The following is a 24915-nucleotide window of genomic DNA, read 5'->3' on the forward strand; positions in this document are numbered from 1 at the left end:
CATTTATTGTTATTGTTATTATTTAGGAGATGAGAGGATGTATCAAGGAAGACACTTCATAGTATCCTGAAATGGTTGGGGTTGGAAGGGACCTTAAAGTCGATCTCATTCCACCCCCTGCCATGGGCAGGGACACCTTCCACTGTCCCAGGCTGCTCCAAGCCCCCTCCAAGCTGTCCTTGGACACTTCCAGGGATCCAGCTTCTCTGGGCACATTGTGCCAGGGCCTCTCCACCCTCACAGGGAAAAATTCCCTCCACACATCTAATCTAAATCTCTGCTCCTGCAGCTTAAAGCTGTTCACCTTTGTCCTTTCCCTATCAGCCCCTACTTACTTCACAGCATTAAAAAACTCCCCAGGAGAAACTTCTGGGTTTTTCTGGGCTCAGAGGGCTGCATGCTCCTTACCTGGGGTGGGAGGAGACCCAAGTGGTGGGAGAGGTGACCCTCAGGATGCAAGGAGCAGCAGGAATCCCCCGGGGAGCCGAGCGTGCGGCCGGCGCAGGGCGGAGGAGCAGGGGCTGCCCTTTGCCCCCTGGCCCATGTGGAAGTGGACTTTGGAAGTGGCAACAGGGAGCAGAGGAAGGGCCCTGACAGCCTCTGAGCAGGTGTGTGTGGCTGCTGAGGGGGGAGCACGGTGGTGGGAACCCCTGGCCAAAAACTGGGGTGGGCCCTCGGTGGGACTGGAATAGTGGGTGCCTGGATGTTTGTGGCTGGGGGCTGTTTAGGGCCAGGGTTTACCTGGATGTCACCTAGAGACCCACAAACTGAGCCACCTCTGTTCAGACCTGTGTGTTTTCCAGTTCTGAAATGACCCCAAAATGCCCTAAACTTTGAGGGGGAGGAGTGAGGAGGGGTTCAGACAGCATCTGGCCATCTCCCTGTGTTGGGGAGGCCTGGAGTGGTGGGGGCACTTGGGGAACTGATGCTGCAAGAGGAGACGTGGGGGGCTTGAGGGTGACATCCCCCTGGCAGCTGGGGCTTCACCCGTGTGCCACCCTGGGCTCTCCTCAGGATTTCCTCTTCTGCATGGCACTGCTGTAACCAAATCTGGTGCCCACTTGGAATTCTGAAAGGCAGGAGGAAATCCCTGTTCCCACCCCATCCCATCGCTCACAAGACCAAAGCTCCTTTTCTCCCTGCTTGCTCTTTTCTTTGAGCTAAACTCCTTGTCCTGCCCAAAGCTTTGCCCCCTTAGTGCATATCAGATGGGGTTTCACTGCCTGTCACAGAGGGGAGGGGGATTTCTCACCCTCACAGCTTGAGGGGGCTGTGAGTGCTGGTGCTTTGCAGCTGGGAGTGCAGGAGGATCCCACCTGGGTATAAGAGGGCTTTTTGAGGTAAGGACAAATTTTATAGCAGGGCCTGTAGCACTAAGGCAAGGGGTGATGGTTTTAAACTGAAAGAGGAGAGATTCAGGTCAGGTATTGGGAAGAAATTCTTTCCTGTGAGAGTGGTGAGGCCCTGGCACAGGTTGCCCAGAGAAACTCCTCATCTCTGGAAGTGCTCCACAACAGGTTGGATGGGGCTTTGGGCAATCTGGTCTAATGGAAGGTGTCCCTGCCCATGGCAGGGATTTGGAACTAGATGATTTTTAAGGTCACTTTCAACCCAAACCATCTTGAGACTCTTTTTCTGGGAAGAAATAGATTCATCATTTCATCCTGGTGTTTTAAGGGGAGCTTCAAGTTAAGGAAGATGTAGAGATGACTTTTCCTTGCCTCTGGGTGTTTTGGAAAGGATCCTGGGTTTCCAGGATGCTCCCCAAAAGCAGAGAGTAGCTGGCAATGGGTTTCAAAGGGGGCTTTGAGTGGGTTGAAAAGCTGCTGATCAAACACTCTGTGACATTTGCAGGCCACTAAAGCCATTTGGGGCTGAGGCCCCCCAGACCCAGAGAGGATTTGGCTGGCAAGCAGTGATGGAGCCCTGGGCCCCTGGCCACTCACCCCAGCCCCGGGAGAGGCCGGCAGCGCGGGGCTCGTGGGCAGAGGGGCTGCCCGGGCCCCCGGCCCCGCTGCGGCGGCACCTCCTGCAGGCAGGGCCGGCTCCCAGGCCCGGCTCCTGGCACGGGAGGCACGGCCCTGCTCTGCCCTGGGATGAGGGACAGCACCCCCACGGTGACAGCACCTACCGGCCGGCGTCCCGCGCTGACAGCACCTACCCCAGCCGGCCCCACGCCAGGTGAGAGCCCGTGGTCCCTCTCATGGAACCCTTCTCAAAATCAGAGCTGCCCATTGCACTGCTCACAGCTCCTGCCCTTGTGACTACAGAGGGGTCAGGAGGTGATGTCCAGCTATTCAAGCAGGCCCATGACTTCTATATTTAAGGCTGTATAGCATTTGCAGCTCTGATTTCTTCTTAAAACTGTGGCTTCTGTGGTTGGTGTTTGACAAGCTCAGCCTCAGCCCTGAGGTGCATTTTTGTTACAGATTTGATTAAATGCTGTTCCTTTTTCCTAAGTGCAAGGTGAACAATAAAAATACAAGTGGTAATATAGGAGCAAGAGGCAGCCTGCAAGCTCAGCTGCTGAAACAGTGAAGAGTGGACGGATAAAATGTGGGCTGGAGGATGTTCTCAGTGCTGAGAAAGAGCTTCCAGCAAATCTGGCTTGATTTGCCTGAGTTATTGCCCTCAGTGAGTTATGGAGTCGGTACGTGGGGGTTTGTGCTGAGGTCGTGTGATGCAGATGGGATATTAGGAAGTAAATTTTCTCTCTGAGGGTGGGGAGGCTCTGGCACAGGTTGCCCAGAGAAGCTGTGGCTGCTCTATCCCTGGAAGTGTTCAGGGCCAGGTTGGACAGGGCTTGGAGCAGCCTGGTCTAGTGGAAGGTGTCCCTGCCCGTAGCAGGGGTTGAAATGAGATGACCTTAAAGGTCCCTTGGAACCCAAACCATTCTTGGATTCTGTAAAACTGGGCATCACCTGAAACTGCAGGTTTCTTATAGCTGGTGGCAGCAAAGCATCCAAACCTCACCCTTCTCCTTCCAGATGTGATGCTGGACCAGTTCCTGGCCCTGCCAGAGCAGGGGACCTGGCTTTATTTCCACCCCCTTTGCTGCCTCAAAAGGTCCCAAGCAGGAGGGACCCTAGATGTGACCCTGGAACCCTTTCTCCCCCAGATCAGTGTGCTGTGTTGTTTTCCAGGCAGAGCTATGAAGATCCCCACTGGCAGTATCCTGCAGCTGGCAACAGGGATGGCTACTCCTACCAAAGCCACCAGTGGCAGCCAGTGGCATGGCAGGATGACAGAGGTATGGGCTCATCCTTTGGGCATGCAGGCAGCTTCAGAAGTGATGCTTTCCCCAGGATGGGTTCTTCTCCCAGGGCTTGCACACATCCAGGGCTCTCTCCTGCCCACTCTCCTGGGTGCTGGTGGATGCTCTGTGCAGCACTGGCTCCCTGTCTGCATTTAGGAAATGTGAGCAGGAGCTAGGTGCACCCAAGGGATGTTTGATCTTCATGACCATGGCTAAAAACCTGTATCATTCCTGGTTTGATAGTGCTGTGTGATCAGGATGGCCAGGGCCTCTTCTTTGCTGTTTCTGGACTAAACAGAAGAGGAGGGAGGAGAGAGGAAAGGACATCAGTGCTGTGCTGACAAATGTGCACAAGGCCTTGTTATCATATCTCCAATGTGTTGGGATCATTTGGAAGCAAACTGAGTGGGCATGGCAAATTGCCTTTCTCATGGATTGTCTTCTGCAACTTCACTGTTGCTCTGGAGGGGTGATGCTGACTCTTGATTCTCTCTAGACCTGAGGCAGGGAGAGTCTCATGGCAAGAGTTACCGGGACCAGCACTACTACAGGGGCTACCACCCCAACCTGGCCACGGGCCCCCCAGGGCACGACAGGTAAAGCTGGGGAGTCTGTGCAGCCCTGTGAAACCACCTGCTGCAAAATGAGTGGGTTTGTGGGTGCTTCAAGAATCTCAGGCCTTCAGTGTGTCCTCCCTTTGCTCCCACCTGCAGGACCTACAACTTCTATGAGCAGAGCTACACCTCGACAGCCAGGAGGGAAGGAGCCCTCAGCAGTGATTCAGGGGAGGCTGGTGGCTGGTCCAAAGAGGTAAACTCAAGATGGGCAGGGGTGGAGGACAAGAATGTCTCAGAGATTTGGGAACAATCCATGTGTCCCCCTCCAGCTGAGAAGAGGGCCCCTTTGCAATGTTGCACTCTGCCTGACAGTCCCTGGGGATTGTTGCAGCGGGTTTTTAGTGTTTGTGTTCTTTCCATCTGCTGGGCTGTCCCTCCCCCAGGGGCAGGGCTGTATGCTCAGCCCAGGAGCAGCACAGAAATCCAGGCTTAGTGGGATGTTCTGCAGTGGAGCTGGGCAAGGGTCTGGAGCACAAGGAGAGGCAGAGAGGACTGTGGGGGCTCAGCCTGGAGGAAAGGAGGCTCAGGGTGACCTTGTCACTCTCTACAACTCCCTGAAAGGAGGCTGTAGCAGGTGGGGATCAGGCTCCTCTCCCACAGAACAAGTGACAGAACACAAGGAAACAGCCTTAACTGGTGCCAGGGAAGGTTTAGGTTGGATACTAGGAAAAAATTTCTTCAACAAAAGGGTTGTCAAACCCTGGCATAGGCTGCCCAGGGATGTAGTAGAGGCACCATTCCTGGGAGAATTTTAAAGACATGTAGATGTGGCAGTTGGGGACATGGTTTAGTGGTGAACATGGCATTGCTAGATTAATGGTAGGACTCAGAGAGCTTTTCCAACCTTAATGATTCCATGATTTCACAGTTCTAGCCCTCTGAGGTAGCTGACAGCTGTGTGTCATTGTCAGCTCTGTCCACCAAGTCATGCTCCATTCACACTTTGTCCTGACTGCTGGGTTTTGCCAAGAGAAAATGAAAAGATCAAATCAAAGCTCCTCTGGTGATTTTGCTCCTGGGTGATGTGTTTTTGGGTTTCCAAGCCCCATCTCCTTGGCTGTGGTGGGGAGCTCATGTTAGGGCTAGGAAAGCTGTCAGACTACAGCTGTGGCTGATGTAAATTCCTTTTGTAAGCTGTGGGGTGAACCCAAGGTGGTGTAGGGTGTGAGCTGCTGGGGTGGGAATTGGCTGTGCTGTCCCTGCTGGGCACTTCCCTGCAGCAGCAGAGCCCCCCTCACTGCCTGGGGGCAGGAAATCAGCAGTGTCCCTAGTTTTTGAGCCAGGTTTGTGTGCTCTCCCACCCTTGCAGCCCAGCCTGCTCCTGCAGTACCAAGAGTCAGGACTCAGCTCCAGCAGCCATGAGCTCAGCCAGTACATCCGGGATGGTGCTGATGACTACAGCCCTGGAATGGGGTCCTGGAATATGGGACCAACAGGTGAGGTGGAATGGGGGGCTCTGACAAGGGGGAAGCAAGGGAATAAATGGCTGGTGTAGGATATTGGCTGTCTCTCAGCTGGGTCCTCTCCTGGAGGAGGTTGTGCAGGCACAAGGCATGGCTGGGGGGCTGCAGGGTGGGTGAATGGTCCAGGGGCTCTGCTTGGGTAGGTTTAGGAGCTGCTGTGCACATCTGCTGCTTTGGGGGACAATTCTTGCACAGAGGGGTCAGTGGAGGGCCACTCAGTTGGGGGACAAGTTTGGGACTGGTGAAGTTTGGGACTGGTGAAGCCCTCCACAGTGGATGTGGTGTGTGATCAGTGTGAGTGGCTCACAGTGGCCTGTGTGTCATTGCAGGGGAGCCCTCGGTGTCCACCCCACCCCCAGCAGTCCCCCTCAAGTTCCCACAGCTGCACACAGCTCTGTGCTTTGGAGCTGGGGGCCACCTGGTGCTGGTGTGTCCCCACCACCCTGCTGAGAGACAGCTGCCCCGTGTCGAGCTGCACAGCCTGGAGGTAGGACACAGCTGGCCCTCCAGGTCCCCTGTCCCCTCCTTGGAGTGGCTCCTGTCACCCTGAGGGATGCAGACATGGTTCAGAACCCCAGCAACCTCCTCAGCAGCCTTCCCATTCCTTGCTCCCATCTTCTGTCCATCCCACATGGACTTTTGAGTCTCCATCGTGCCAGCCTGTGTCTGGGTGGTGTTTTCAGCCTTCTGAAACCCTGGGTACCTGTGACCTGCTCACAGGGACCCCTTCTCATGGGGACAGATGTGGTTTGTTCCTCTCCAAAGGACAACTCCATTCATCTTCCCAAGGTGCTCCAATACAGGGGCCTTGTCCATGCCCTGAGTCTCCCACAGCATTCCTGTCTCCTGTTTTACCTCCAGAAGGAGGCAGATGCCATCTCAGCAGACATTTCTTTACTGGACCTTAGCACTGGAGTCCATGTGATAGCTCAGGCTCTGTGCTCTGTGGTTACCTGATGACAGCACAGGGTTCACTGGCACTGTTGGATCCTTTGCCAAGGCCCTGGCTTCCCAACAGCCCAGCTGGGGCTGGTCTGATTGCTGGAGGCCAGCTGCTGAATTTACTTTTGTTTTCCAGGCAATCCTTCATGGCACAGAAGAGCTGGAGGAGCTGCAAGCCTTCCCTGGGCCCCTGGCCAGGTATAGCAGCACAGGTCCAGGAGCTGTGTCCTCCTGGCTGTCTCCTTCATGAGGAGACGTGAGCTCCAGGCAGACTCAAAGGGTTCCTGTGGCTTTGAGTTATTCACAAAGGCCATGTCTAAGTTCAGGCTGGGAGCCCAGCCCCTTTGAAGCAGTCTGGCCTGGTTTGGGTTGTGGGATATGGTATTTTGAATATTCATAGGATGTGGGTTTAGTGTGGTTTGTACATCTGACCTTATTTTGTACTCATTTTGTCTCAGAAAAATGATTTTTTTTGGCTTCTTTGGACATCTGAAGCCCTGGGTCAACCTGTGGCTTAGCTTTTCCTAAAGTTTTTGTCCCATGAGATGGCTGAGCCACAGCAGGGTCAGACCCAGTATGTTCCTATATCCAGTATGAGCTGGGGTTGAATCAGGGGTGCTGCATCAGGTTGTCTCTATTTCTGGCCACTCCCAACCAAGGCAGGGAGAGAAAAGGAAAAAGTATTTACCAAGCAAAAGGGATGTGCATACACAGAAGCTGCAGGGAATATCTGGAGCTTCCCTTGTGAGCCCTCTTGAGACCCACCTGGAGTGCTGCAAACAGATCTGGGGCCACCAGCACAGGAAGGACATGGAACAAGTCCAGAGCAGGATAAAGGGACTGGAGAAACCTCCCTATGCAGACAGGCTGAGGAAGTTGAGGCTGGAGAAGAGAAGGTTGTGTGGAGACATGACAGCCCCTTCCAGTACCTGAAATGGCTACAAGGAAGCCAGAGAGGGTCTCATTGTCAGCAACTGTAGAGACAGGACAAAGGGCAGCAAGTGCAAATTGAAAAAGGGGAACTTTAGTTGGATATATGGAAAAAAAATCTTCCCTGTGAGGGTAGTAAGGCCTCAGGTTGCCCAGAGATGTGGTGGATGCTCTATCCCTGGAAGTGTTCAAGGCTAAATTGGACAGGGCTTGGTCTAGTGGAAGGTCCCATGGCAGGGGGGTTGGACTAGATGAGCTTTAAGCTCCCTTTCAACCCCCAGACCATTCTATGATTCTGGGTTACCATTTGTTCCAAAGGGTACATCAGGAATCTCCATATAATATGTTGGAATGATGAGTCAGGATCAACATCTCCACCTGCAGTTTCTCTCTCCTGTTTGATACACTCTTTCTTTCTAACTGCATGGTTATTTTATTGTATGGCAGCACTTCTGCCTGGCTTGCACATAGCTGAAGGGTTTCTGTGGTCACACAAGTGACCCTCCACTCTGCCTCCACAACAGATTGTGCCTGCTTCTGCAGCCTTGAACATCCATGGATGTAATGGCAGCACAGCAAATCCAAACTGTTTCTTTGCAGATGGATTGAGGAAAATATTATCAGGAGAGCAAAGAGTGGGTTTGAAGTGTACTTTGCATCCCTGAAATGCAGAGATCTGCTAGGAGTCACAATACATTTGAGTGTGTTTGAATTTAAAAGTAGTCATTGGTACTGGGGATCTTCTTTCCTCCAGCTCTTGCTTGGAATCTTTGGCATCTCCATCAGTGTACCTGGGGACTGAGCCTGAATGATGCCCTAGGTTGCTTTGCCTTGGGTTTCTTTGATGCTTCTTTCTGCTGCTGTAGGGAAGATCTGCACAAGGTGGATGTGATGACCTTTTGCCAGAAGAAGATAAACACAGGCTGTGACCTCTCAACACAGAGGGGCAGAGATTCCTCTCTCCTCTGGAAACTCCTGGTCCTCCTCTGCCGGCAGAATGGGGTAGGTATTCCATGGAAGAGAATGACTCTTTTGATCTTGGACATGAGACAAGTAGTATGTCCCTTAGGTGCCTCTTGATCCAGTTGCAGTTTTTGGGGGGAAGGGGTGTACCTTGGGAGGATGTGATTTTCATTCCTCAGTTTGATGCTGCCTGGATATTTGTAGCAAATCCTTCTCCGTGATTGCTTTTTGTCCTTGGGAACTGCCAACACCTCAGTGAAGGGGACTGGTGCCACCTTCATGGGGGAGCCAGCACTTACACTTAAAAGGGGGCTGTTCCCTTAATCCACTGAAATCCACCCAATCCAGTCTGCAGCTGCTTGTTGGAAGCAGGTCAGAGGGAGTGTTGTGAAGGTCTTGCTAATTGTGCTGAGTTCTTTTCCTTCCAACTCCCTGTGCTGGTGGCCAAAGTTGGTCTTGTTTGGGGCACGTGCTGGGGCAAGGATGCAGGTGTAAGAAGGGGGCAGACTGGAAGTGTCATCAGCCTTTGCTTATGGGGTTTCAGGTTTCTGTGGTTGAGATGACTCCTGAGGTGTTAGAAAGTCTTTTTTCTTAGCTCCATGACCAAAGAAGAAGTTGAGATTTGTCAGTTTTGCTTTTCAAGGTTGTTTATTTTCTCTTATTTGTTCCATTTTTTCTCTGACCTGCTGAGGTCTGTCCAGCAGGTCAGGTTGTGGCACAGCGACTGCCCTTGGGGTGGTGTTATCTTTTTATACTGCAAACTACGTGTACTTTATTTATAATAATTTTCCAACACCTATCACCTATGTTAGACAGTCTGTCTCTACTCTAAACCAATCCAAAAGTCACCATCCCAGCAGAAGATGGAGGACAAGAAGAAGAAGGATAGGACATGCTCAGATTCCCCCATCTTGCTTCTTGAACTCCCATTGTAAAATCCCAAAAATTCTACTTTTTCACCCTGTGACAAATTAACTATCATCCTGCTCAAACTCTTCTGGCTTCTAAATCTTCACACAAAGTTGGTAATTGTTTCCATGGGCTAAAATCGAAGGCACAGGTGTTTTTGACTCCATGCCAAGGTCTCTGAGCCCCTTGCCAGGGTCTGGAATCACCCAGGGCAGCCAGAGGAATGTCCTGGGTCCCGAGCCTGGGGCAGCCTCCAGGCGGCTCCTTCCTTCCCTTTGGCAGTCCATGGTGGGCTCGGACGCGGCGGAGCTGCTGATGCAGGACGGCAGGCGCCAGGACAGGTACAGGAGGCAGGAGCCTGCAGCCAACCTGCTGGGCATGGCCGACGACGAGTGGGCGCAGCGGCAGCCGCTGGACCTCATCACCGGGGAGCTCCCGCCCGTCGTGGAGACACAGGCACAGATCGTGGAGAAGTTCACCAAGCTCCTCTACTATGGCAGGAAGAAAGTAAGTGGTGAGTGGGATCCAGGATGTGAGGCTGGAGGTTTTGTTCTTCTTGGACCTGTTGGCCTTTTCTGGCAGGTTTTAAAGGGAAGGGTGGTCATGAAGTGGCTTGTGGCTGTGGGGTCAACCCTCCGAGCTGTTTTTGTACAATGGGGCTTATGGCAGTGATGTCCCACCACTGGGAACTGGGAGGGGAGACCCAAGTGAAGATGAGATGAAGAGGCTTTTACCAGCACTTCTACCACATTTAGTTTCATAGATCCCTAGAATGGTTTGCTTTGGAAGGGACCTTAAAGGTTGTCTTGTTCCAAACCCATTTGCAGCTATGTGATCTCACAGGATAGATACCTAAGGCACAAGGAGAAGAGAGAGGAGGGCTGCAGCTTGGATGCCCAGACTGGCATCCCACAGCTTTGAGAGCTAACGGGCAGCACACATCTTCAATTGCTTTGAAGGTCCAAGTTCTTGTAAATTTTTAGGGTAGAAAGACAAGGGGACACAGAAGATGCTAATTTGGAGGATGCTAATTGAAACCAGAACAGTACTGGTGCTCTTCTCTGAGCTGGGGGAGCAGAAGAGGGAGGAAGCAGAGTTGGTGCAAACCCTCTTTCTTCTCCCCCTCACCTGCAGGAGGCTCTGGTCTGGGCCATGAGAAACCAGCTGTGGGGCCATGCCCTGTTCCTCTCCAGCAAGATGGACCCTCGGACGTACAGCTGGGTCCTCACTGGGTAAGCTGCAGAAGCTCAAGCAGGGTTTGATGTTCCATGGCTGGCTTTCCAAGGCTGCTATCCCTTCAGTGCCCCCTGAATTGGAAAAGAGCATTGATTCCAGCTGGAGCCTTTCCAGAGGGGGCCAAGGGGACAGAGGACATCCATTCAAACAGGCCTGAGTCCTTCAGGCTTCCCAATGTACAGGAGAAACCAGGTGGGGGGCTGGAAAGCAGGAGGAAAGCCATTCTCTGGAGATGGAGGGTGCATTTATTCTGAGTCTCTGGCTTTGCCCATGCTCCCCTAGCAAAGACAGCCATGGGGTAGGGGGAGCTGAGCAATTTTCACTGTGATCCAGTCTAGTCCCAGCTGTTCATCCCACTTGTATGAGCATTTTCTGGTGGAATTTAATGTACTTAGTCTGGATTGGGTTGATCCCTTCAGGGAGAGTTAAGCAGAAATTTTCTGTCTTGTGGAACCCAAATCCTTTTAAGGAGGTTTTATGCAGCGTTGTCCTGGAGACCTGCCTTCTCTGAAGGTAATACAGATCATCACCCTCAGAGGCTGGTGATCCTCTCTGCCTCCTATTTACAAGGGCATGGAGTGAAAGGATAGGGAGGAACAGCTTCAGCTGAAGGAGGGTAGATTTAGATTAGATGTTAGAAAGAAATCCTTCCCTGTGAGGGTGGGCACAGGGTGTCCAGAGAAGCTGTGGCTGCCTCTGGATCCCTGGAAGTGTCCAAGGCCAGGTTGGACTGGGCTTGAAGCATCCTGGGATGGTGGAAGGTGTCCCTGCCTATGGAAAGAGGGTTGGACAAGAAGGTGCCTTCCAACTCAATCCCTTCTTGGATTCTCTGGGAAACCCCGCAGGACATCAGTTTCCTGGGGCATTTGGGCTGTGCTCTGGGAGGTGAGTGAAGGTCTGGGGTCCTGGGGTGCAGCCCTTCTCTGCTGTCTCCTCACAGGTTCACCAGCACACTGGCCACCAACGACCCACTGCAGACCCTCTTCCAGCTGATGTCAGGGAGGATCCCTCAGGCAGCTCTGGTCCGTGAGCAAGAGGCTGGCCCTGGCATGTGCTCCCCTGTGCTGTCACCTGCCTGTGACACCCACCTTTGGTGACCATCTCTGCTCACCTCTGCTGTCCTCCTGTCCCTCCAGTGCTGCGGGGATGCCACGTGGGGGGACTGGAGGCCCCACCTGGCTGTGATGCTGTCCAACAAGGCTGCAGACACGGAGCTGAACCACCGAGCCATTGTCACCATGGGGGACACTCTGGGTGAGCTGGGATCAGTGGGGGCAGCCACAACAGGAGTGGGTGGGCACTGCAGAGTCACCGTGCATGTCCACACTGAGATGGTTGTGCCTGCAACCCTGGAGCTGCAGTGCCTGTGAGGTGGAAGGGGTGAGGTGCCAATGGATCCTCAGGTGAATTGGGCCCAGGCACATCATTAGATGCTCTTGTGGAGACAGCTGGAGCAGTTGGCCCAGAGAAGTGTAGGTAACTGCAGGGACTGAGCCTTGCTCCCTGTGATGGGATTTTATGCACCCTGCAAGAGTTGGAGCTGGCCTTGCTCAGGCTCACCCAGCTCTACCATTGAACAGAAACCCCCTGAAACAAAAAGCAGCAACTGGAGAAAACAGACAAGCAACAGGGACAAGGGAGGGATCAGGGTCTGCATGGCCAGGAAAGTGAGGCAGTTTGGTTTGCATTTTATGGGTGAGCTTGAGGGCCTCCAAAGCAAAGCTGACCATGTGGTGATGTCTCAGACTAATTGTTTGTCTTTTTCCATGCAGCCAGCAAGGGAGCAGTGGAAGCAGCTCATTTCTGCTACCTGATGGCAGATGTTCCCTTTGGTTACTTTGGAGCAAAGGCAGATCGCATGGCCCTGCTGGGCAGCAGCCACCGGTGAGCAAGCACTGCAGGCTGGCATTCTTGCCAGAGTCACCTGCCCCACGTTTTCCCCATCCCTGGGCTCTCACTCTGATGCAGAAGCAATCCCTGGTCGGGGCTTTTCCCGCTGCTGATGTGCGCTCTGTGTGGGGCTGTTTGGGAGGAGCCCTGCTCCTGCCCGCTGAGCCCGCCCCCCTCCCCGCAGCCAGGCGTTCTCCCAGTTCGCCCGGACGGAGGCCATCCAGAGGATGGAAATCTTCGAGTACTGCCAGCAGCTGCGACAGCCCGAGTCCTTCCTGCTCCCCTTCCAGGTAGTGCATGTGCTCAACTGCATCTCGTGCAGAGCTCAGATTGCCCCAAAACATCTCCCTGAAGCCTGGAATTCAAGCTGTTCCTGAGGCTAGTCCCCTTACTGGGCTTTGGGAATGATGGGGAGGTTGCCTTGGCCAAGGGACTCATTCAGGGCAAGTTTTGGGGTGCACAGTGTGTCTGGTCAGTGCTTGCTCAGCTCTCATTGCCTTCCTGCTCTCTGGATAATAGCTGAGAATTTCCTATTGCAAAGCAGCACCCAGCTCTTGCTGCCTTGGGGTGGACACATCCCTGGAAGTGTCCAAGGCCAGGCTGGATGGAGCTTGGAGCAACCTGGTCCAGTGGGAGGTGTCCCTGGCCATGTCAGGGGGCTGGAACTAGATGAGCTCCGATGTCCCTTCCAACCCAAACCATTCTAGGATTCTATGAAGTTCAAGGAGAGGGGGGCTGGATGCCTCCATGGGGAGGGGTGGAAGTTGCCCAAAGTTGCAGGTGACCTCTGGGTGCAGGATCCAGGGCAGAGGATTCTATGAAGCTCCCTGGTTCAAGGAGAGGGGGCTGGACGCCTCCATGGGGATGGGTGGAAGCGACCTCTGGGTGCAGGATCCACGATTCTATGAAGTTCCCTGGCTCAAGGAGAGGGAGCTGGATGCTCCATGGGGATGGGTGGAAGTGACCTCTGGGTGCAGGATCCACGATTCTATGAAGTTCCCTGGCTCAAGGAGAGGGAGCTGGAGGCCTCCTTGGGGATGGATGGAAGTTGCAGGTGACCTCTGGGTGCGCGATCCAGGGCGCTCTGTGCCACGCTGGGGCGATGTGCCTGGCGCAGGGCACCCACAGCCCTGTCCATCTCCCTGCTCCCACCCCTGGCTGCTCTGCCTCCCTCCCCCAAGGTGTACAAGCTGCTCTACGCCTCCCGCCTGGCTGACCACGGGCTGCCAGCCCAGGCCCTGCAGTACTGCGAGCTCGTGGCCACCGCGCTCCTGCGCCGCGACCCCGCCGCGCACCCCGTCCTGGCACGGCAGGTGGTGAGGGTGAGTCTGCACCTCCTGCATCCCAACCTGGCTGTGATCCCTGCTCAGGAACTGCTGGGCTGGGAGGGGTTGGCAGCTCTGAGCAGCCTTCTGGGGTTTGCTGCCGAGTACAGCAAAGCCAGGGCTTCCACAGGGTTTCTAATCCCTGTGGATTTTGGGTAGAAAACAAAGGTGTCATGTTGACTGCCAAGTAGGAGCAGAGTTATTTGGAAACAAAGGAGGTTTTTAAGTCTGGTGGGGTTTTCTGAACTTCTAAATGTCACAGGCTTAAGAAGTGAAGTCTAAGTGCACATTTCCTCTCCAGCATATCTTCTACAACTCTCTTTACCTCCTGAGGATGTGTTCTGGGGTGACACTGAGAGGGAGCAAGGCCCAACGTGTAGCACCAAGTGCAGCCCCTCTACTTCCTGAGCAGGGGGGTGGGGTAGAGAGGGGCAAGTGTTCCAGGTCCCCTTGGGGCTTTCACAAGACCAGGGCAATGCTGAGGCTGCTTGTCACCTTCCTCCAGCCTTTAGGACCAGGTTGGATGGGGCTTTGAGCAACCTGGTCTAGTGGAAGGTGTCCCTGCAAATGGCAAGGGTATTGGAACAAGATGAGCTTTAAGGTCCCTTCCAACCCCAAACCATTCTGTGACTCTATGAAAGGCACTAAAGCTGTGGTGCTGTGAGGTGAGGGGCAGCAAGATGCCTGTCTGAAGTGGGTGCTGCTGAGTTCACCCAGAATTTGGCTGGCACTGCTTCCTCACCCCATCATTGAAGCCTATTTGCTGTCTAACAGCCTTTTAGCTCTGCCATTCTGCTGGGGATAATGCTTCTCCTGGGAGAAAACACTTTCATCTGGAAAACTGGTGCATTCGTAGATGCTCTTGTCTTTGATGTTCTAGACTGTGTTACAAATTATGATACACATTAGTGTTTGATTAAGACTTCCCCTCTTTTGAAGCTGAGGATGATACACAACCAGGTGCTGGTTCATTAATACTGGATCAAAGTGCACATAAGCTTTTGGATTAAACATTCTCCCCGTTTAGGAGTAATCATGTTTATAATTTCTTTTTTCCTGTGATTGATTCAGGATGAGCATAGGTGTGTTTGTAGAGAGATGGGACAGTGGGTAGAGCAGGTTCCTGGTTGGCTGCAGGTTACTTTGCTCTCCTGGCCAGTCCCAGTCCCAAGCTGGGGTCTGGTTGTGCAGGTCCTGCCTTGCTGTAAACTCCCAGACCTGGGAAGGGTGCTTTGTGCTGGTTTAGAGTTTGTGTTTTAAAAGCTCAGGAATAGAAAGAAATGGCTGCTAGCACTGGTGCAGGAAGGAACAGCTGAGTCCTGTGTGGCTGTGGAGGGTGGCTGAGCTGCACAGTCACCTCTGGGTGGCTTTTGGTGGCCCTCAAGGTGGCAGCCTTGTAGCAAAGCATTGAAGATAAGGCAGCATGAAGTAGCCAGAGGAAACTTGAGAAATCCCCAGGAATCCTAGAATGGTTTGGCTTGGAAGGGACCTCAGAGATCACCTAGTTCCAACTCCCCTGCCATGGGCGACACCTTCCACTAGATCAGGGGCTGATATCAGTGAGAGAAAATTCAGTAAAGATGTGGATGAAGAGCAGTACTTTGAGTGCCATCTCCCCTCACCCAGCTGTCTTAAAACTGGATCCTTGTCTAAACAACTCCTTCAGGCAGGGAATTAGCTCTGCAGGGAGCCCTGCATCCCACCTTGGACTCCTGGGTTGCCTTGGAAGAGCCTTTTGCTCTATTGATGGGAGCTGGAGCCCCAAGTCACCGAGATGGCTGCAGCCAGGGCAGCACAGACCCCTCTTCTGCAGGAGAAATTAAACACACAGCAGCAATACTGCAGAGAGGGACCTGGGGGAGATAGTGGAGCATGGAAAAAATACTGAGCAGCAGCATAACAGGATGCTGTTACAAAAGAAAAAAAACCCTCACCATGTTATAGTGTTATTCTGGGTTGTGAGAGTACAACTGTCATATCTGAGACAAGGAGGTGATAATCCCCCCGTGCTGGGGTCTCAGGGGTCTTGGCTGGGGCCTGTTTGGGCTGCTGCATGTGGAGACAGGGCTAAATTGGAGTGAGTGTGGGAGTGGAGAGCTGGGGTGATAAGAGATTGAGGGGAAAATGACCTCTGAAGAAGGCCTGAGGGTTATTTCTTCTAGGCAAGATATGGTGGGGGAGAAAGGGGTACGAGGGATGTGATAACAGCCCTCCAGCACACAGGAGGCTGCTCATGGGGGATGCTGGCTGGCTCCTCTCACAGCTTCCATGGGAGCAGGGATAGAGAGGCTTAATTTGCAGTAGGGAAGATTTCACTTAGATATTAAGAAAATACTCTTTAGCTGTAAGGACATCAAGCATCTGGACAAGCCTGGGAGGCTGTGGAATCTTCTCAGAGATTTGTAAATGCAGATCAGAAAAACACCAGCTCCCATCCATCCTCATGGGCTAGGTGAGGAGCTTCTGGGAGCTGGGCTCTTTCCAGGGCTTCTGGTGGGGTGTCCTGCAAACCTGCCAGTGCCCCAGGATGGCTGTTGGGGGGTGATTAAAGCCACTCATTTTCCTCAGGGGGGAAAGGGGATGGTGATATCTGCCTGTCTCTTTGATGCAAGGAGCACCTTTGACAGAGTATTTTGGCATCTCTGTGCCAGTGCTGAGCCAGCCCTGCTGAGACTGTGGGACATGGGATGGGCCAGCACCTCTGTGTGGGTGTGGGAGAGGGAATAAATCCTGCACGAGAGGCTGGTGTTATTTTAGCCCCATATTATGAGGTGATGCTGTTTTCCTGAGCCCCTGTGTGACAGATCCCTGTGGATCTGACCCCTGTGCTAATCCCTGCAGCTGGCTGAGAGGCTGAAGCTCTGTGACCCTCTGCTCCTGGAGATGCCAGAGCAGGAGCAGGCACTGGAGCCTGACTGGCTGGAGCAGCTCCGAGCCTGCTGCCAGGAGTGGGAGGTAAGGAGGGGCAGTGGGACAGCTGCTCTGTGCTGTGCTCTGTCTGCAGGAGCATCTCCTCCTCTTCCCTGAGCCCCAGGGGATGGAGGGTCAGAAGCTGCTGCTCTTCTCTGCCTGTGAGCTCTGAGATGTGGTCTCTGCTCTGGGACCTGCAGATTCAGAGGGAGCAAGGGGCTTGCAGTGCCTGAGGGCTGCAGAGCTTCCCACAGGGCAAAACTCTCTTTGATTTGGCTCAAGGAGGGCAGGCAGGGGCTGGTGGGGGAGTGATGGTCTCCCTTTGCAGGGAGGACATTGCAGAGCTCACTGGTGGGGTGTCAGCTTGTGGGTGTACTCTGGGGTCTTTTACCTATGGTCTGGTGCTTGGATTAATGCTCTTCCATTCAGATTTCACACCTGCTTTTTGGTTTTGTGGCCTTTTCCATCTTGTTTCCCCTCCTGCCTGCTCTCAGGGGTGCTGCAGCCCCTCTGAGCTGGTGTGGGTCTCTCCTGCAGCCTGGGGTGGGCTATGAGCCCCAGATCCACGAGCACTGTGCTTTCCTTTGCATTAGCTTTGTGATTGCCTTAGTTTTTGTCCTGTTCCACCCTTTTCCCTGTCCATTTTACCATGTTTCACCTCTGCAGGTGGAAGATGATCTTCCTCCAGAGGTGGCACCTGCTCAGCTGGAGCTGCCCTGTGCTGTTCTACCAACAGCAGGTAAATAAAAAAGCAGCAGGCTGTGGTCACCTCAGTGGGCTCTCCCTGCGTGGAACTGTGCTGCCATGGGCTGGGAAGCAGCTTCCCAGTCCCTGGAGTTTTTACCAGCAGCAACTCCTTGCCCCTTGCATTCCCCCAGAGCTCAAAGGCTGCTCCTGCCTGGATGCATCCCTCAGGCATGGGCTGCAAAGTGAGGGTTCTGTACAAAGTCTGAGTAATTGGGCCTAATTACCACAGCTTCGGGGTCCCTCTGGGTGCCGTGGGAGGAGAAGAGCAGCTGGGGGTGGGTGCTGGATGAGCCTCCCAGCTGAGCCTCAGGGGAGACAGCCCCATTCCCAGGCAGTCCTCTGAGGGTGCAAACTGGAGCTGAACTAAAGGGATTTCACACTTAGACAGCAAAGGATTCAGGAAGGAGCTCATCCTCCTCTGTGCCAGGCTGCAGGATGCCTGCTGCTGCAGAATCAGCGTTTCTCCTTCCCTGCTGCCTCTCTGATCCCTTTGCTTCACCCTTTGGTGACCCCAAGAGTCCAGAGACATCAAGAGGAGGGGCACAGCCATCCCCTGGTGCCAAGGGAAGAGCAGGGGGGCTTTTCTTTCCCAGCTGGACAGGCATCCATTGGGATGTCCCACTGAGGAGAAGTCAGGGGGAGGTGTTGCTTCACATCCAGCTCCACCAGCAGGATGCCCCTGCTCCTTGGATGTGCCTTTGACTGGGAGTGCTGGCACTGAAGTGTGGAGAGCAGAGGCTGGTGCAGACAGGATGAAACACAACTAATTCCTTCAAGCCGTTGCTTCCTATCAGCTTTCCCTGCTGCTGCCAAATTCCTTTTCAAAGAGCTCTCCCAGGCAGTAAAAAGGATCATCAATCCTGATTGCCTTCTGCTGCTATCAGGGCTCAGACTATGATCTTCCTTCCCTGGAAGGAAACTGCAAGTGTGATGATCCCATTGGCTTGGCTTCTCTGAGCAGCCAGGTCTGCTCCATGTGGTCTCCACAGCTCACCTTCCCTGTGCTTGGCCCTTTCCTTCATGGTGAAGGCCATCCAGAGCCACCACCTGAGGGACCTGCATGCAGAGAAGGCTGGCTTGGTGCTGAATCCATCCATCTTGGAAAGACAAAGCCCAAATCAGGTGCCAGGCTGGGATCCACGTGGTCCTCCCCGACTTGTTCCAGCTGAGCCTGCCAGGCAGCCTGAGTTTGAGCATCCATCCTCCTCCTTGTGGATCTTGAGCATCTCCAGGCCATGTGGGAGCAGCTCATGGGTGTGAAGCCAATCCTCAGTGGGCTGGAGGTGATGCTGGCAGCAAAGCAAAGGGTTTGATAGCATCAAGAGGTGCCCTAATCCTTCCCTGTGGGATCTGGGTCCTGCCTCCCAGCAATGGGAGAGGAGTTTCCCAGTGCCCAGTGTTTCTGGCAGGAGGCTGCTGAGCTGGAATGGGCAGGACACACACCTGGGGCCAATGTGTGTGTGAAATAAAACCAATCCTGCTCGCTCAACTTGCCTTTCAAACAAAAAAATCCCAACCCTGAATAAATCTGCCTAGAGCAAGGAACTCATCCGTGGGTGCTGCTGTGGAACGGGAATGAAAGCTACCTGCTGTATATTTCCTGCTCAGGGTGTGCAGCAGGAGTGGGGGAAAAGGCTGGAGACCTCAGCCTTCTTTGAGCTGCTGGTGTGTGCTGCCTGTGGGCCCTTTGCTTCCATAGCATTCCCCTTCTGAGTTCATTTGTAGCCTCAGGTACATTCCCAGCATTAAAAAATAATTCCCCCAGTCTTTCCAACCCCACCTTCCTTGAAACCTCTGGAAGGTTCCTTTTGCTGTGCTGTGTCCTAACTCCTCCCTTGCCTGGTCCCTGAAGCCTTTCCTCACTCCCCCAGCTCCTGCTGATGTTTAATGGAGAAGGGGAGAAATCTGTGCAACAGCCCGATAGAATTATAAACATTACAAAAATTGTAAACTCCTGAGGTGTGGGGTTTTTTTTGGCAGATGAAGAGCCTGGCAATGAGCTTCCCCAGAGTGAAAGCTACCAGTACGACCAGTGGTTTGAGCCTGTGCCATCCCAGGGACTGAGGCCCCAGGAGGACGTGTCCCCGAGGTCTCCAGCACCTGCTCAGGTGGTGGCATCTCCGCTGCCCAGCCTTGGGAGAGACCTGCAGCCCCCTGTGCTCAGCCAGGAGACACCTGCCCCTCTGGCAGGGGGTGGTGCTGAGCCCCCTCCACAGCCAGTGCTGCCAGCAGGTGAGTGCTGCAGCCTTGTTTCCCTGCAGAAACCACAGGATCCCAGGATGGTTTGTGTTGGGAAAGGATGGCAAAGGTCATCTGGTTCCAACCCGTGTGTTTGCAGGGGTCTTAGGGTGAGGGAAGAGATGAGAATGTTGACTCCATGTTTCAGAAGGCTGATTTATTATTTTATGATATATATTACATTAAAACTATACTAAAAGAATAGAAGAAAGGATTTCATCAGAAGGCTAGCTAAGAATAGAAAAAGAAAGAATGATAACAAAGGCTTGTGGCTGACTGAGACAGTCTGGACAGCTGGGCTGTGATTAGCCATGAATTAGAAACAGCCACGAGACCAATCACAGATGCACCTGTTGCATTCCCCAGCAGCAGATAACCATTGTTTACATTTTGTTTCTGAGGCCTCTCAGCTTCTCAGGAGAAAAAATCCTAAGGAAAGGATTTTTCAAAAAATATGGCTACAGGACACCTTCCACCCAGGGACACCTTCCACTAGACCAGGTCCCATTCCAGAGGTGGTGCAGCCACAGCTGCTCTGGGCAGCCTGTGCCAGGGCTTTCCCACCCTCACAGCAAGGAATTTCTTCCTTAAAAGTTGCCTTTGAGATGCACCAGTTCAGCCTCACCACTTACTCCCTGATGCTGGCAGGGACAGGGGCCAGAATGGCCTTTTGCATCTCTTGGGGGGACATCTTGGCCACCACATGGGTGGCTCTGCTCTGGAGAGGGCCATGGTAGAAGCTCTGGAAATAGCTCTGATGGATAAATCCATAGCTCCACAGATCAAACCTTGACTGTGTCCTTCCCTTTCCTCCACAGGAGAAGCTGAGGAGCCCTGGGGTGCCAGGCTGTCCCCTGTAGAGCAGGTGAGTCAGAGGAGCCAGAGAGACCATCCCACTGAGGGTCCTGGCTGGAGCTGGGGTGTGTTAGCCCATCCTTCCATGCACTGAATTCACATGGAATCTCCCCATCATGGTGCCAGCTGTTCCCTTGGGTGAAAGCTGTGCCCTGCTGTGTTAAGGGGTCCTTGGGGATGCTCCCCACTAATCTGGGTGAGCAGCAGTCCCAGGGGGGCTCTGACCATGCTCAGTGCAGCTCCTGTGGGAACAGCACGTGGCAGCTTCCATGTCTGATGGCAGGAGGAGTTACCAGCCAGGACTCGGACTCTCTCAGACACCTCCACTGTCTCGCTGGGGGACAGCCAGCCCTCCTTGGACAGCGCAGCTGAGGACACTGCTGAGGAGCAGGCAGAGGCCATGAAGCCAGAGGAGGACAAGGTGAGCATGCCAGAGCCACCATGAGCCTCATGCACCCAGCCCTGTCCCTGGAAAAATGGTGCCCACTCCCAGCAGGCACCTGGCATCCACTTATCCCTTTCCACTCTTTTCCTTCATTCCCCAGAGCTCTGGATTCAGGTGGTTTGGCTGGTTTCGGTCGAAACCCACCAAGGAAACTTCTCCCAAAGCTGAGTCCGACACAGGCTCAGACTCTCCCACATCAGGACCACAGGTAGGGGACAAAAAGCCATCCTGTCTCTGGTGACATGCAGGGTGCAGCTGTGAGAATGGGTGACACATCTCCCCATTTCTCCCTGTCCTCATGCAGGGGCCATGGCCATTCCATGTGGGGGGACATGGGGACTGGGAGCCCTTTTAGCCTGGAAGTGAATCCTTGAATAACAATAACTGTAAATTCATATAGCCTCTTTCATATATATGATATAAATTTATATAGCCTCCTTCAGCCATGAGGTCATCCATCCAAACTCTGCAGGGATCCCTCACCCTCCGCTGGAGCGGAACACAGCAGCTGTGAGCAGCAGTGCTCTGGCAGGGTTTGGGAGGTGCAGGGAAGGGAAAACCTCTTTAATTGGAAGTGCAGCAGCGAGGGGGAAGCAGCCATGCGTGGTCACCCCAGACCTAGCCAGCTCCTAAGGGCATCACATCCCTGATGGCTTGGAGCTTGGAGCGAGAACCTCCCCTGGAAATGTCTTCCTGGTAGAGAAGGATCTACAGTCCCAGAGCAAAAACACTTTGGGATATTCTTCTCAAACTAGCAGCAGATGAAGAACAGAAGGGGAGCCATGCACCTTGGCCCCTCACGCTGTACCCAGGCTTGGTGTCCAGCTCCTGCCTGATTTTAAACCCTCAGGCTGGTTTAGCTTTGTGCCCGAGTTGCTTGCCTGACCCTGTAGCCCCTCCTTATCTGGGTTTCCTGCAGCTCCTGGGGTACCTCTGCAGCAGGAGGGATGCAGGATGGGCACCCCAAAAGCCTGGTGTGATATCTGGTGCAGAGGTCTTCTCCCAGCTCAAGGAGCTTCTGCTCTAAATGGGTGGATGTGATTTCAGGAGCGAGCATCACCATCCCCACCCATTCCCCCTCTGGCAGCTGGAACAAACCCTTTGGCTCAGCCTCTCTCCAGAAATCCTGGTAAATACCTCACAGTTCCCCTCACCTCTCTCTCCCATCGCCCTTTAACAAGTTTCTCCTCCTTATTTTAAATTGGCTTTTGTTTTTGGTTGCTGGCCCTAGGAGGAATGGAGGGTGAAAGCACCTTTGCTGTTAGTTCAGTGTCTGCAGAGGTGAAAGGCTCATGGGATGGAAGGCAGTCATCAGGACAGCAGGTGAGGAGGGGAGGGAAGTGTACCTGTGTGTGATAGTGGCCAGGACGCCTCTCTGCTTGGGGTGTCTGATAAGTTTCTCTCTCTTTGGTCCCTCCAGGCTGTCTACCATGGACCTCTCCCACCAGTGGCTTCAGTTCCTCTCTTCAACCCTGCCCAGGTCGCTCAGGTGAGAGCATTTTTATGAGGGTGGTGCTGCATGACACCTGGGGTGGCTCCTGATTTTGGGGTGGGGCCAGATTTCAGGTGATCTGCTGTGGGCAAGGGGGTTTAGGTGATACCAGTTGTGGGAATAAGGGTTTTTTATAAGTAAATCAATGGTGGGAGGACAGCAATGGAAGGTTGTGATGAATGAGTGAAATGTAGGGAGGATGGTTGTGGTTGCATCCTGACGATGGCAAAGCAACATTTTGGGGTACAGCCCATTGCTCACGCCACCTCTCTTTCTGTTTCCCAGCTTCCTGCCCGACCCACCCAACCCAGGCTGCTTTCCCGGCATCGCTACCCCAACCCACTGTGAGGTGGTGGGTGGGGACAGCAGAGACCAATTACACAAAGTTTTTTTAACCAAAATGGTGTTTGTGGTTATTTTGGATGGAGTAGGAATGGTTGGGCTTGCTTGGTGGAGGGTGTTGTAAAATAAAGGGGAGGTTTCTGAGTTTAAAAGTCAGTAACTGGGGGGTGTGAGGCTGGTGAATAATCTGGTGATTCAGGGAGAACACGGGCCTCTACTTTTACAAAATTTAGGTGTGGTTTGAATACTTCATTGTTATCATCCCTTATGTGTGGTTCCTGAAGTCCACTCCAGTATTTCCTTTTACCTTTCTTTGCTAACATTTAGGTATTTACACATTGACATTTAAATGAAATCCCCTCTCCACTCACTCACCCCTTCCTCATAAGCGACATGCGCCTTAATCTTTGTTGCCCTCTGCTGGGCTCCAGGTTTGAGGGGTTGAAGTCAGGAATAAGTAGAGGGTAATAGAAGTCAGTAATAAGTAGGGTGGAACACTGAGCTGTGTGGGGAAGGAAAGGAGGGTGGGAGAGGGGAAAGGTAATGAGTGGTGGAAGGATGGCGAAAAAGTGAAAGTGAAAAAGGGTGTCCGGGGGAGAGTAGTCTGAATTGGGTTATGGGGCGCTGCCCCACCTCACCCATTGGACTCAGCGCGCCGGCCGTGAGTCTGTCTCAAAGCACCGCGGGGCCATGAGCATCCGCCGGGGCTCCCCGTGGAGGAACCGCCGCGGCTTCTCCTGCCCGGGCCGGCCCGCGCGGCGCCCCCCCTTGCTGGTGGCTCACCCGCCCGTCGCGGGCGGGGCCCTGCTGGGGCCGCGGGCGGCCCTTCCCTCAGACCTTCCCCGAGGCGGGGCGCGGGTGACGCGCACCCCGTGGGTGGCCTCGGCAGTGAGCTTCCCCCGGACGCTGATTCCCGCGCTTCCGCCACTATATAAAGGCTCACCGAACTGGCTGCTTCTAACTTAGGGTGAGACGCTGCTTTTACCGGCGTGCATTGCGGTTATATGCTGATCAAGAATCGCCCATTGGTCGGAAGGGGGCTGAGGGCGTGTCGCGGTGTGAGGGTTAAAGCGCAGGCTCATGGTGGGGGGGGTGAGGTGTCGCCTAAGGGGCTGCGCTGGGAGCCGCGGGCACGGGGACTGTGGGGCTGAAACCTGCACTTGAGGGGCTGTGTGGGGAGCTGCGGGGCTGAAACCTGCCCTTGACGGGCTCTGTGGGGAGCTGCGGGGCTGAAACCTGCCCTTGACGGGCTCTGTGGGGAGCTGCGGGGCTGAAACCTGCCCTTGACGGGCTCTGTGGGGAGCTGCGGGGCTGAAACCTGCACTTGAGGGGCTGTGTGGGGAGCTGCGGGCACGAACCTTTGGGGTGGGCTGTGGGGCTGAAACCTGTCCCTGACGGGCTGTGTGGGGAGCTGTGGCCACGAACCCGTGGGATGGACGTGGTTATGCCAGACCTAGCCAGCTCCTAAGGGCAGCTCTTTGGGGGGTCTGTACGTTGCTTTTGGGCCTAGCAGAGGCTTTTTACTGCCCTGCAGTCCTTTGAGTTGATTTTAAGGGGTGTAAGTCTGCAAATCTCCCACCTCAGGGCTTAGACATCCTGCTCTGGTCTGAACGTGGTCTATCCTGGTGCTCAGGCAATCGCTTTTTCAGAGGAAAATTATAAATACAAGGGACTTCTTGCTTGTGGAAGTTGCAGATGTGGCAAACAATTTTAGAAATAAATTCTGTGATTTTAGATTTGTTCCTCAGATTTTTGGTTTCTGCCTCTTCTACCCCATACACCTTGACCCTGGACTCTCACTGCAGGAACTGCATAAGGATTCAGAGCAAGACCTGGGGCTATCTCTGCCATTCAAGCACATATATAATAAATATTATTATTATCTTCTGCACTTCATCCCCCTGAAGTTGTAAGGAGTCAAAACTTTTCTGAAGTAGAGAATGCTGCAAAACCCTTAGACTCAGTGCACAGCCATGCACGTGGGGTACAGGAGGTTCTTTGCTTGCCTGTTGCTCTCTTGATACCATGTTTGGACATTTGGAGATCTAGGCTCACAGAAGAGTTTAGAGGCTGAATCAGCCTTACCAGGTGCACCTGAGTTGTGTATCAAAAGAGTCTCTGACATCTTCCACCCAAGGTTGTCTCATTTTTAGTGAGGGGTGATTTTCCATTAGCTACTTTCTTTATGTGGAAACATGGAGGTAGGGCAGCTGTCTGCTTGGATAAGAGGGCTGAAGGAGTTGGGGTTTTTTTCCTATGGGCCTTTTTCAGAGGTTGGGAATATCCCAAGGAACCTGGGTATGTGGAAAATTTGCCTGTGAGTTGGTTTCTTGTGGCCTCCCAGTGAACTTGAGG

The 24915-nt window shown here is 53.6% G+C and overlaps 1 protein-coding gene across 1 annotated transcript; it reads left to right on the plus strand.

The window, feature by feature from the left end:
* The first annotated feature begins 1918 nt into the window (after positions 1–1918).
* Positions 1919–22566, plus strand: SEC16B (SEC16 homolog B, endoplasmic reticulum export factor). Its single transcript, XM_058030454.1, has 25 exons — positions 1919–2181; positions 3144–3250; positions 3753–3852; positions 3970–4066; positions 5153–5309; positions 5666–5823; positions 6415–6476; positions 8075–8210; positions 9363–9587; positions 10215–10312; positions 11257–11338; positions 11453–11570; positions 12089–12200; positions 12391–12496; positions 13388–13528; positions 16373–16486; positions 17108–17180; positions 19169–19420; positions 20245–20291; positions 20565–20702; positions 20827–20934; positions 21774–21855; positions 21958–22076; positions 22147–22215; positions 22504–22566. The coding sequence occupies exons 1-25, from the start codon at positions 1919–1921 to the stop codon at positions 22564–22566; spliced, it is 3027 nt and encodes a 1008-aa protein (XP_057886437.1).
* Positions 22567–24915: the final 2349 nt, after the last annotated feature.

The sequence above is a fragment of the Melospiza georgiana genome, chromosome 9 (genome assembly GCF_028018845.1).
Source record: "Melospiza georgiana isolate bMelGeo1 chromosome 9, bMelGeo1.pri, whole genome shotgun sequence".
NCBI classification, from domain to species: Eukaryota; Metazoa; Chordata; class Aves; order Passeriformes; family Passerellidae; genus Melospiza; species Melospiza georgiana.